The sequence below is a fragment of the Neofelis nebulosa genome, chromosome 16 (genome assembly GCF_028018385.1).
Source record: "Neofelis nebulosa isolate mNeoNeb1 chromosome 16, mNeoNeb1.pri, whole genome shotgun sequence".
Lineage (NCBI taxonomy): Eukaryota > Metazoa > Chordata > Mammalia > Carnivora > Felidae > Neofelis > Neofelis nebulosa.
Genome location: NC_080797.1, coordinates 14,138,965 through 14,151,189, shown reverse-complemented (window position 1 = coordinate 14,151,189; position 12,225 = coordinate 14,138,965). Strand labels below are relative to the sequence as shown.

At 65.2% G+C, this 12,225-nt stretch overlaps 2 protein-coding genes across 5 annotated transcripts; one reads left to right on the top strand and one right to left on the bottom strand.

Annotated features, from left to right (window-relative positions):
• Nucleotides 1-121: 121 nt before the first annotated feature.
• CENPX (centromere protein X) lies at nt 122-3,509 on the bottom strand. Of its 2 annotated transcripts, none has more exons than XM_058705444.1 (5): nt 3,383-3,509; nt 916-967; nt 705-758; nt 371-459; nt 122-275 (listed from the first exon to the last, which is right to left on the bottom strand). In XM_058705444.1, the coding sequence occupies exons 1-5, from the start codon at nt 3,410-3,412 to the stop codon at nt 261-263; spliced, it is 240 nt and encodes a 79-aa protein (XP_058561427.1). In that variant the 5' UTR covers nt 3,413-3,509; the 3' UTR covers nt 122-260. The 2 variants fall into 2 exon arrangements, with proteins under 2 accessions (XP_058561427.1, XP_058561428.1); XM_058705445.1 differs by having other exon boundaries at nt 371-456.
• A 138-nt stretch (nt 3,510-3,647) lies between these two features.
• Nucleotides 3,648-11,817, top strand: LRRC45 (leucine rich repeat containing 45). Of its 3 annotated transcripts, none has more exons than XM_058705425.1 (17): nt 3,648-4,309; nt 4,865-4,926; nt 5,348-5,418; nt 5,669-5,847; nt 6,100-6,228; nt 7,285-7,397; nt 7,728-7,786; nt 8,038-8,115; nt 8,391-8,526; nt 8,612-8,689; nt 8,780-8,891; nt 9,015-9,085; nt 9,515-9,607; nt 9,911-10,003; nt 10,555-10,725; nt 10,800-10,947; nt 11,158-11,817. In XM_058705425.1, the coding sequence occupies exons 1-17, from the start codon at nt 4,090-4,092 to the stop codon at nt 11,352-11,354; spliced, it is 2,010 nt and encodes a 669-aa protein (XP_058561408.1). In that variant the 5' UTR covers nt 3,648-4,089; the 3' UTR covers nt 11,355-11,817. The 3 variants fall into 3 exon arrangements, with proteins under 3 accessions (XP_058561408.1, XP_058561409.1, XP_058561407.1); XM_058705424.1 differs by having other exon boundaries at nt 3,649-4,309; nt 10,552-10,725; XM_058705426.1 differs by lacking the exon at nt 6,100-6,228 and having other exon boundaries at nt 10,552-10,725.
• Nucleotides 11,818-12,225: the final 408 nt, after the last annotated feature.

Genomic DNA, 12,225 nt, shown 5'->3' with positions numbered 1-12,225 from the left:
TGGGTGTGAGGGGAAGACGCCTGCCTCCCCGTCCCCTCAGCGACCTTCCCCACTCCATCTGCTGTGTCCAGGCAGTCAGCAGCGAGGCAAAGGAGACACCAGGAAGGGTGGGGTGTCTGCCAGGACCCAGCTCAGCCCTTGGGGCCGGCGGAGAATGTCGGGTATCAGGAGCTGCTTGTCTGTAGCCAGAGGCCACCGAAACGTGGGCACGGGGCTTCAGCCTTGACTTGGACAGCAGGCCGCAGTGGGGGTGGAAGTCCCTAGAAGTCCAGGAGCTGTGGAGGGGAGAGGCGCACTCAGAACCCACAGGTGCCAGCCCCGCTCCTGCTCCCGGAAGGGCAGGGCGCAGGCCCCAATGGGGGCCACCTACCAGCTGAGGCAACACCTTTTCCAGCTGGTCCACGTCCACGAGAGCCAGGTCCTCCGCCTGGGCCTGCCGGACGCTGCGGATGGCTGCTTCTGCCGTGACACAGGAGGAGAGTGTGCAGGGGTGGAGGACGGGGTGCACCTCCCCCCAACCCTGTGCGCGGCTGGCAGCTCAGAAACATGGGGCTCTCCAGGAACACAGAACTTAGGGGCTGGTGGGAAAATGGGAAAGAGGTGTGTGTGTGTGGTTTCCCAGCTGAGAAACGTGAGGGGAGCAGTGAATGGTCGGGACCGGCCTGGGGGCCACCAGAGGACGCTGCCGGGGCCCCTTGGCTCACCCACAACGAAGATCTTCAGCAGGTCCGCCGTGAGCCGCAACGCATCCCCGCTGACTGCAAGGTGCAGGGGAGTGAGTCACAGGATCCGTGCCCCTCTGGCCACCCCTGTCAGGGGCCGTGGCCCCACCCCGACCCCGGCCTCCCCAGGGCGCTGGCCCTGTGCCTGGCGGTCCCTGGGTCTGGCCCCGCCTCCCAGCCAGTGCCCACGAACCTTTGGTCTTGTCATCCTTAAAATGCAGCTGCAGAAGCTTGCCCACCAGCTCCTGGGGGGGGGGGGGGGGGACGGGGGACAGAAAGGCATCAGTGGTGGGCCAGTGGCCCAGCACCGTGCCCTGCCCGTGGCAGACCCCTTAGGCACTCAGTTCCGGCTGCTGGAAAGACCCTCTGTCCAGGAGCCTTCTGAAAGCTGGGAGACTGGGTGGGGAGAGGCCTCCAGGGGAGGATCAGACACGCGGTGGACAGGTGGGAGCGGCCCAGATGCCAACCCGCTGCTCCCTGGGCTCCAGGACAGTCCTGTGCTCCCACCCCTGGGCCCCAGGCACTCTCCTCGAGGGGCCCCTTGGCAGGAGTGTCCGCACCACCAACACTGCCTAGCTTGTTCCAGACCCTGCTCTCGGCGCCAGGTCAGCTCCATCTGGGGTCCCTCCCCGGGGTCTACCGCGTGCGGGGCCTGCAGTGCACAGGGGAGTCTTCCTGTACGGGCACGGGTGCCGTGAGCCACACAGCTGTGCAGGGGCCGGGCTGCTCCATCAATAGGCGGTCAGGGTGGACAGGGGAGGAGGGGAGCGGAGCCTGGGCGTGTCTGCAGGGCCTCCAGACAGGAGGGTGGGGCGAGGGCGGGTCCAAGCTGAGACTCCTCAAGGTAGGGGACTTGAGCCCCTGAAGGATGGCACCTCTCTGCAGAGCCGGGGGAGGTGGGAGGAGGGGCAGCCAGAAATGGGGTGTCATGCAGGGAAGGTGAGTCGGGGGCTGGCCAGCCCTTGACTTTAGCCACAGGAGGTGGCGCTGCTCCACCCGGTGCCACTCGGCAGAGCCTGAGGGCAGAGCAGAGGGCAGGACAGGGAGTGGATGCCTTGGGGCCCAGGCTCAGGAGGGTAAGAACTTGCCACAGGGTCCCTCCAGCAGTGACTGTGAGAGCTTGGCGCCACCTGCTGGTCTTTCTTGCTGCTTCACCAAGAAGGTACCAGGAAAGGCCCAGAAGGCCCTGCTGCCCCACCTGCCGGGGAGGGGGGGGGGGGGGGGGGACACGGACCCCAGGAAGACCTACATCAGCAAGGCTGCTGCACCCGGGGGGGGGGGGGGGGGGAGGGACGGCGCTGTCCAGACCACTGAAGGGGTCGGCACCAGCTGAACACGGTGGTTCCCTAAACAAACAAGTAACTCAAACTCGCGTTGGGCAGGACAGCCTATAGGCACTATGGTGCTCTCTGGCCCTCACCTGGGACAGCCCTGCTCAAGGGTAATGATCGTACCCCCAGCTCTCCAGTTATAATTGCGGGGAAGCACTCTCATGACCACCACTCTGCCAAATCATTCCAGCCTCAGTGACTTTCCCTGTTAGGTCACAACCCCTCCTGGGGTGGCCAGGGCTGAACCACAAGCCCGGGTGACGAAGAAGAGGGGGCTGAAGCAGAAAGTGAGCCACAGAGGATCCCTGTGTCTGTGCAAGGGAGTGACTCCTACCCCCCGGGACTGGCAGACCTCCCTTCTGCTATCAGGGGCTCAGAAACCACTCATAGCGGGCAGGGGGCGGGAGCCAGCGGGGCCTCCGTACCCACCCAGCTACCCAGAACCGCCCTTACCAGGGCAAAGGGTGAGGCCCTGAGTGGAATGGCCTGAGTGTAACCCTAGTTCTGCCTCAGTTTCTCCACCAGTAGGTGAGGAGGGTCCCAGTACCCAATTCCTAAACGGACTCATCTGTGTCAAGGGCCTGTAACCGAGCCTGACCCAATGACACTGACTGCAGAGCCACACGCACAACCCGGATGGAACACAAACAGAAATGGTTTCAGCTTGGGGCACCTGGGGGGCCAACTTCAGCTCAGGTCATGATCTCGCAGAACCTCAGTGCAAGCCCCGGGTGGGGGCTCTGTGCTGACAGCTCAGATCCTGGAGCCCGCTTCGGATTCTGTGTTTCCTTCTCTCTCTGCCCCTCCCCTGCTCATGCGCTCTCTCTCTCGCTCGCTCTCGCTCTCTCAAAAATAAGTATAAGTAAATAAGTAAATAAAAAAATAAAATAAGTTTCAGCTTGACTCAGGTGAGACACAAAGCCCAGGACTCTTGATAGGGAGCAGGCCAAAGGGAAGCTTTAGAGGATGCAGGCCGCGGGACTACCTGCGAGCCCGGCGCAACCACTACGCAAGGTGGTCGCCGGATCCCGGAGCTCCCGTGGCTCGGCGGGCGGCGAGGGTTGGGGTCACACGCCTCTGCCTGGTTTCCGCAGACCCTCTCCCTCTGGCCGCCAACCAGGCTGCCTACTCCACCCTAGGCTACTCGGCTGCAGGACCCCACCCGCGGAGAGCCAAGGGCGCGCGGGGCGGGGGTCGCGGTCGGGTTCTGGGAACGGGCCTGCCCCACAAAGCACCAGCGGGCGTAGCGGGGGCGGCTCGGGGCCCGCACGTGAGCCACCCTGGGGTCCCCCGCCCGGTCCCCGCCCCCTGCTCCGCCGGTGCGCTCACTTTCCGGAAGCCGCCGCTAGTTCCTTCCATGACAGCCGCCGGGACACGCGCGCTACAGGGTCCTGGGAGCCCCAGGCCAGTCTGTCCCGGGCGCAGCCTCCGAAGTCCCGCCTCCGCCCCTCCAGCCAATCAGTCCGGAGCGCGCCCTCCGCATCCCCGCCCCCTGGGCCAGAAGCGCGTGCCCACCCCTTCGTCCCTATTGGCCCGCGAAGATCGCTCCTCCTCCTCCTCCTCCGCAAAGCCTCCTGGGAGTTGCAGTTTGCGCTCGCCGTTCCCGGCGCGCCTTGCTCTTCCTGGATACTGAGGTTCGCGGCGGCCGCGCGGACTGGCGTCTGCACGGGGACGGTCCGGAGCGTGAGGGCTGGGGCCTGGGGCTCGCGGACCGGCCTCGCCGCGGGAGGTGCCGTCGACGAGGGGTCCTCACCCCCGCCGCCTGGAGCGGCCCCCTGCTCACTCCCCGGCCCTGCCCTCATGGGGTCTCCCTCCTGTAGAACCAACTCACTTTGTTCCTCTTTCCTCGGCTCCTGAGAACTTAGGGGAGTGCCTGTGCTCCGCACTGAGCGGTCCGGCACCGTAGGCCCCCAGGGGACGGGCCCTGCCCCCTTGTCCTCAGGGAGAAGAGCCGGGTAGCAGGAGCAGGCAGTCGCCTTCCCTCTGCTTCCCAGCCCCAGCCGGCTCATGGTGAGGCCTGTCCCCAGGAGTGTGCCATGGAAGAGTTCCGGCACTCCTACAGCCGGCTGTGCAAGGAGAGTGGGGCCGAGCCCCAGGAAACTGTCCTGCAGCAACTGCAGGGGCTGCCACGGGGTCGGCTGGACCTGGCCACTCAGAGCCTGACCGTGGACACCTGCAGGGCCTTGGGCGAGCTGCTGCAGAAAGAGACACTGCTGACGCAGCTCACCCTGAGCGACTGCATGCTGAGCGAGGAAGGTGGGCCGGCACCCGAGGGCCCGCAGGGGCCAGGGCAGCCCTTGCAAGGTTGGGGTTGGGGTCAAGCCCTTTGCCTCAGGGCAGCCTGGACTTGCTTTGTTTCTCGCGGTTTGCTGCGCGTGGTCCACGTTCCTTGGCAGCCTCTGGCTCAGAGGTCTCCCGTCCCGACCGTCACACTTCATCTTTGTGAGGTTTCTACTCTGTGCTGCAGGCAGTTGAAGCAAGCGGCAGCGCCCCTGACAGCTGCTGGCAATTGAAACCTGGCAGCAGAGGGCAGTTTCTCTTTGCAACAGAGAAGTGCTAGGTTCCCCTGAGGAGAATGCCAGGGTGCTGGTGAGCATGAGGTCAGGAGCCTGGCTCTGTGCCTAGCAGAGGTTACAGATGTCTCAGACCTGACACAGCAAGCAGGGCAACTCAATTCGGGCATGGATCCTGACCAGTGGGGGCCACTGGGACAGTCGTTTCTCCCTTATGTCTGGGAAGCTGGGCTGTCCCAAGCTGGAGCCCATGGGGAGGAGCTCAGGGGCACAGAGTGACCGTCCTGCCGCCTTACAGGGGCCACACTGCTGCTCCAGGGGCTGTGTGCCAACACTGTTGTGCGGTTTCTGGATCTAAAGGTGAGCAAGTCTGCACTCGGGCGTGGGACTTGAGACCCGGAGGGGGGCGGGGGGGCGGGGGGGCGGGGGGGGGGCGGGGTGTGTGTGTGTGGAGATTTGAGTGTCCTAGCAACCTGCAAATGTGGATGGTGGCTGGATACAGTATCTGTAAGTGCTCTCGGCACACAGGGCTCCCTACCGTCTTCTGGTGGTCTCGACTGGGGGGTGGTGTGTGATTTGAGGTTAGGAATGTGAGTTCCAGAGTGTTCGTTCAACAAACCGCTCCAGGAGGCCCACTCTGGTCAAGGAAAGCACCTCCCGCCCACAGCCGGCCACCTGGCCTCATCCACTGTCTGACCAGGGCCCTGTGGGGTATGGACATGGCATTTGGAGCCCAGCGTGTGACGATGGGGAATTACCAGGCTGCCTTTTCCTGCCCTAGGGCAATAACCTTCGAGCTGCAGGGGCCGAGGCTCTGGGAAAACTCCTCCGGCAGAACAAGTCCATTCAGAGGTGAGATGTGGTCCTCGGGTCGGCCCCAGAGGGCACGTTCTGAGGCCTGAGAGAGTTCTCTTGAGCCCTCGTGGCCCATTGTTTGCGTTTCGTATCCGTTGGTAGGGAGCTGACAAGTTTAAGTTACTCACGTGGCTGCAGCTTTTCTGCTAGAGACCCTGAAGCCTGCACCTCCCCTCAAGCCCCTCCAGACCCTGTGGCAGCAGGGTGCTCCCTGGGGCCACACGCCTCACGTCCGCCTTTCCTGCAGTCTCACGCTGGAGTGGAACAACATGGGTGCGTGGGAAGACGCCTTCGCCACCTTCTGCAGGGCCCTGGCGGACAACGGGGCCCTGCGGCAGCTGGATCTCCGCAACAACCAGATCAGCCACAAGGGCGCAGAGGAGCTGGCCCTGGCCTTGACGCGCAACACCAGCCTCCAGCAGCTGGGTGAGGCCTCTCTGCACTGGCCTTCTCCCGAAGTCTGAGGTCTGGGGCTGTCGCCTGCTGCTCCCTCGGCCCTCCTGCCGCTTCTGTCCTGTTCTGGAAGCAAGTGGGTGGAAAGGTGCTGCGGGGAGGGGCCCGGTTTGCTGGGCTCCTGCTCAGTTGGCGACCACAGGAAGTGCCCTTCCCCCAGAGGAAGCATCCCAGGCTGGGCCAGCCATCTCCAGGCACGTGTGGTGACAGTGGATTTCCTTCCAGACCTGCGCTGGAATGACATCGGCCTCCTGGGGGGCCGGGCCCTGGTGAACTGTCTCCCCCGCAACAAGACCCTGTGGAGGTTGGAGCTGGCGGGGAATAACGTCCCCGGGGACATTCTCAGAGCTGTGGGTACGGGCACTCCGGGCTGCCGACAGCTCGCCCTGTTTGGAGCCGGGAATAAAGCTGATTCCCTTGGACGGGCCCAGCCACTGAGGGAGGGGCAGCTCGGGGCTTGGGGCAGGGACGCGTAGAAGCATCGTGAGATTAGCCTAAATCAGAAATGGAAGTAGAGGGAGAAGGTTCAAGGGAAGGAGACAGTGGCAGTGAGCCCGCGGAGAGCCTGCTGCCTTGTGCTGCTCCAAGCCTGCCTCGGGATGTGCGCTCGCTCCTTAGGCCTGTGAGGCACGGGGTCACCTGGGGCGTGGGGTCTTGCCCCGATGGCCATACCACTGCCTTGGTGGCCCAGCCACAGATGGGAAGGAGTCACCCCAGAGTTCGTGGCTACACGTGTAAGCTGTGTATAAGCACAGCCACCCAGACTTTGTGGCCCCCTCCCATCAGTGACCCCAACAACTCAACCCCGGGCCCGGTTGGACAGTCTGCCACTCCCCATGGTTACTTGTCCTGCCAGCAGCACCGGCCACCCAAGGGCCTGAACTTGGGCTGGAATCCTGGGTGGGGCCACCACCTCCTGCTGGGCCCACCCGGCCGGTGTTGTCCCGAACTTCTCCTGGTCCCTCAGCCATTATGATTACCCTCAGTGCCACTTTGGGCTGGCTCCTCTCCAAATCTTGCCGGAATCTTTCTGGAACACAGGAGATGAGTGTGGTATTCGATTCTGGGGGGTCACGCTGTGGATTCTGACCTCTGGGGTGGAGCCCAAGTGCCCAGGAGAGCGTCCATCTGTGGCAGCTGGGCAGTCTCCCCACGTGCATGCCCCTTGCACTGGGGGCCTCCCGGGCTCCTGGCCCCACTGCTACCCACGCCTCTGCCTCTGGTGCATTGCGGGGAGGTCTCTCTGATTTGTGGGGTAAGGCTGCCTCACACAGTGTCGATTCCCAGATGACTGGCTTCTGGGTGCGGGGCCGGGCTGGCTGCTGGCCGCTCCTGGGCTGAGCAGCCTCCTCCCCACCCCCCCCCCACCCCACCCCCACCCCCGGTGGATAACTTGGCTCTTTCCAATAGAGCAAGCCATGGACCACAACCGGGACCGGCAGACCACCTTCCGAGAGAACCAGGCCCGCACCCATGTGCTCAGCAAGGAGGTGCAGCACCTCCAGGAAGAGAAATCCAAGCAGGTGAGCTCCGCAGAGCCTCTCCCCAGCTGCGTGGACAGAGCTCCCCTTGGTCCCCATGCCATGGCCGTCTTTCCTTCTCGCAGACACCAGTGCTCCCCCAGGGCGGCCAACACGTAGGCCCGAGAGGCAGCCTCTTGGTCTGACCTCCTCTGTCAGGTGGGCGGGCGGGCGGGCGGGCTTCCCCTGTGCAGGAGTCCCAGCCTCCCTTTGGATGAGGCCAGTGCTTTCCTGTTCTGCTGCTTCGGCGGGCGTCTGCTCTCCTTCCTGCTTGACCAAAGGGAGCGGGCAGGCTCCAGGTCCTGACACGGCTCTGGCTGGCTCTGTCCCCAGTTTCTAGACTTGATGGAGACGATTGAGAAGCAGCGGAAGGAGATGGCCAGGAGCAGCAGGTGAGCGCAGCCCCGGGACCACAGCTCACCTGGGGCGCCCGAGACTTGGATCCTCGGCACCTGCCCACCGACGCGGGGGTGGCGTGCTCCCCGGGGGAAGCTGGCTGCAGGATGAGGGGCGGCACCGAGAACTTCCCGGCCCAGCACCTGGAGCGTGGTGGGAGCATCAGGAACGGCAGCTGCCTCCAGAGCCCAGGGGGCCCGGGAGGGCTCTGAGGTTTGGGCCTCTTGGACCTTCCTTCTGTTCGTAGGGCGTCAGCTATACGCGTGGGGCAACTGCAGGAAGCCCTGAATGAGAGACATTCCGTCATCAATGCCCTCAAGGCCAAGTAAGCAGGGGTGGGGGGCACGAGTGTGGTTGGAGGGTGGCTTCAAAGCGCTTTAGTGATGTGCCCACGGGCAGAAAAGAGTGGGACAGACAAGAACCCGAGTCCTCAGTGTGCAGAGTGGAGGTGGGAAACGGCTGGGCTGGTGATCCTGGAAGGCTTCTCGGAGGACGTCAGCTCTAGCTGAGGTGAACAGTGGCCAGCAGGAGTGAGAACAGCAAGGCCTTTGCGAGGCCCGAGGTGAGGCAGGGGCGGGGCTGGCGTCTCCCTCCGAACAGGCTGCAGATGGCCGAGGCCGCCCTGGCCCTGTCGGAGCAAAAGGCCCAAGGCCTGGGGGAGCTCTTGGCTACCTCGGAGCAGGAGCAGCGAAGCTTGGCGCAGAGGCAGGCAAAAGAACACAGGCTAGAGCAGCAGGTGAGCAGGGGAGGGCTGGGCGCAGGGCGGGCAGGCGGTGCCGGGCAGGGGTGACGGGGGCGCCCTTGCCCTGCCTCCCCCGCAGGAAGCTGCGGAGAGGGAGTCCAAGCTCCTCAGAGACTTATCTGCTGCCAACGAGAAGACCCTCCTCCTGCGAAACCAGGTGTGGGGGTGAGGGGCCGGGCCCCCTGAGGAAACGGGTGGGGCCCCGGGGCCGGGACCCAAGCTTCCCACCCACGGTGCTGCTTCCCAGGTGGACGAGTTGGAGCGGAAGGTGGGATCTCAGCAAGAGCAGCTGTTCCTGGCCAGGCAGGAGCTGACCAACACGGCGGCCGAGCTGAAGACCAGGGCCATCCAGGCTGAGGGTAGGCGCATGCGGGCCCACAGCCGAGGGGCCCGGAGAGGGGTGGGTGGGTGGGTGGGTGGGTGGGGAGCGCCGGGAACGAGGCGCCCCCAGCGAGTCCCACCCATGCTCTCCTCGCTTGCAGAGCGTCTGGAACTAGAGAAGAAGAGGTCCCGGCAGAGCTTGGAGGACTTGGAGCGGCTGCGTGCCAAGGAGGTGCTTGTCAGTGACCCCATCAGGCCTCCTGCTGTCCCCGCTGTCTGCCCGGGGCCTGCAGAAGCCTCAGGGTGGCACGGTGTCCCCGAAGCACACCCCTGGCCGTGCTCCCCTTGACTACCTTGGGGGTGCCTGGCAGTTCTTGGCCAGCCCTAGCAGATATAACACCCAGGGACTCCGACCAGGCTGTAGAAAGGACCCCGGCACAGGCTGCCGTGTGCCCTGTGCCACCCTGTGTGGCACTGGACTGTGCCCTCCACCCTTCCTGCAAAGCCGCGTGGGGCAGCCCATTCTCGGGAGGAGCAGCGTCCCCAAGATTTGCCTGCCTCCTGGGGTGGGAAGGGAAGCCTCCTTCCACGGCAGGGGGTCAGGGGATGCCCGCCCGGGGGGTTGGTCTCCCAGCCCTGCCCCCACCCTGTGCCTGGGCAGATAGAGCACCTGACTCGCCGCTTGGAAGAGAGCGAGAAGGCCATGCAGGAGAGGGTGCAGAGGCTGGAGGCCTCACGGCTGTCCCTAGAGGAGGTGAGCACATGCCAGTTGGGTGCTAGACTCTGCCTTTCTCTGGGGCACTCCTTCTGTCGGTCAGAACCTCTTCAGGCCCGCCCCCCCCCCCGCCCCCTCTCCCCCCGCGTTCAGGACCAGTATCTCTGTGAGGCCAGAGGGACTTTCCTACGGTGGGACGTGGGACCTCTTGGCCGTGGCAACTCCCGGGACACTCTCAGGAGGCTGGTGCAGGGCACCCCCGGCCCAGTGGCCGGGTGGGGCCACAGGGGTCCTGGCTAGGGGCAGGAGAATAGGCCCAGCGGGTCGCTGTCTGTGGGGCAGGAGCTGAGCCGAGTGAAGGCGGCGGCTCTCAGTGAGCGTGGCCAGGCTGAGGAGGAGCTCATCAAGGCCAAGAACCAAGTCCGTCTGGAGGAGGTAAGCCCGTGGCCAGACACGCCTGGATTCCACAGCTTACAGTGCCCACCGGGGAGCGAGGCCTGAGGGGCTGATGTGTGCACCGGCCAGACCTAGGCCGTCCTTTGGTTCTGTAGGGGAAGGTGGGGGGACAGGAGCTCCAGAGGTACGGGGGCAGCGAAGAGTCAGAACAGGACAGGTGCAGGACACATCCCACCCCCTCCCCCACCAAGAGCCACTGTCGTGCCACCCTGGGATGGGGGAAGCGGTCTGCCCCCGTGCAGCCTGTGATCGCATGGCCACAGCCAGGACCCAGAGGGCAGAGTGGTCAGCCTGGGGGTGGGGAGGGGGAGCGGGAAGGGTACTCTGTGTGGGCTAGTTCAGGTTGAGCCTGCTCGGAACACACACACAGAGTGACTTCAGTTACGAGCAGTTTTCACGCTGCAAGGAAAAGTTCCCCTGGGGCCGAGGCGGCTACTCCACAGGGAGGCCCAGGGCCAGGGCGGGAAGCGGCTGGCAGGCCTCGGCCCTTCGCCCCTGGGCTCAGCAGCCCCCCTGGGTGCCCACAGCAGCAGCGCCTGGCTCACCTGGAGGAGAAGCTGCGGCTGCTGGCTCAGGCGCGGGACGAGGCCCAGAGCGCCTGCCTGCAGCAGAGGCAGACGGTGGCCGAGGCGCAGGCGCAGGCCGGCCAGCTGGGCCTGCAGGTGGAGGGCCTGAGGCGGCGCCTACAGGAGCTGCAGCAGGTAACTCGGACTTTGAGGCGCCCCCCCCCTCCCGTGCCCTTCCCCCGCCACACACTCACCCCCACGTCTGGCAGGAACTGAGCAACAAGGACCAAGAAAAGGTGGCAGAGGTGACCAGGGTGCGGGTGGAGCTGCAGGAGCAGAACGGCCGCCTGCAGGCCGAACTGACGGCCCAGGAGGCTCTGAGAGAGAAGGTGGCAGCGCTGGAGCGCCAGCTGAAAGGTGAGCTGAGCCCCCAGCCCCGGTGCCCTCGCAGCCCAACCTGTCCTCAGTGGGCCACCCGACGACAGCCGGCCGGGCTGCAGAGCTGAGCCTGGCCTGGGTCTCAGCTCCCAGGGGCGCTGGATGGGGTCTGCCTCTGTGGGACCCCGGCCAGGGCCCCCCCAGGCCCTCTCCCCCGCTGCCGTCCTCCCTGAGGTTCTTCCCCTGCAGTGATCACAGGTGACCACCGGGAGGCGCTGCTGGACAGGGAGAGTGAGAACGCCTCTCTCCGGGAGAAGCTTCGGCTCAAGGAGGCTGAGATCGCCCGGATCCGGGAGGAGGAGGCCCAGAGGGCCAGCTTCCTGCAAAATGCCGTCCTGGCTTATGTGCAGGGGTCTCCCCTGAGGGCCATGAGTCCCCAGAAGTGAAGGGAAGCAGGGGGACTCCTAGAGTGGCAGGAAGGCAGCATCTCCCGGACATCTGTGCCCCATCCCTGCCCGTCCCTTCCTCTCAAGGGACAGCCCATCAGGCTGGCAGTTTAAGGCAGGGTCTACAGCTGGAGACTTGGAAAATCGGTGCCAAGGCGGACCAGCGAGCGGGGCCACTGCTGCCCAGCGCTGGGGTGCCCTGCTAGGCAGGCACGGGGCTAGTCAGCCAAGACGTCCCCAGGGGACACACCGTGGGCCCCAACCCCAGTCCTTCGGGCGGGTCCCAGGGAACATGCCTGAGATGTGTTTCAGAAGCAGCAGCCACAGGGGAAGAAAATCCAGAAGACCTGCACCCCCTACCCCTCACAATCGCCTTTTCCGGTGTGCCCACAAACGCTCCTTTCCCAGTGTAACCGGGAGTCCTGGTTCTTTTGAAAATACAGAACTTTTACACTTTGTGATACATTTTGGGCCGGTGCCTTTCCCCACATGTGTCTGTGCTCCCAGCCACCCAGGAGACGCTCTCGGGCGTGGCTGTTGCCCTGTGGGGACGTGGGGCTGCGGGGGCGGGGTGGGGGGGACCGGTGACTGCCAGCACCAGCTGTCTCCTGGTCGCGGGCCGAGTGCATCTCAGCCCCTCTGTCGGCGGTCCCTGGGCAGGCGCTTCCTGGAAGAAGCCACAGGCACACAGACGGCCCCACACACGGCCTGGTTGGGGGGCATCGCCTGCCTGCGCTGACCCCCGGCCCGTGGCATGGGTCCCAGGGGCTCCGGGGACTGGCTGGGGATCGCGGCGTCCCCACCCCTCACCGGAGTTCTCCGGGACCGGGCGAGTGCCGGGCTCGGGGCGGGCCCGCGCCCCCCGCGCCCC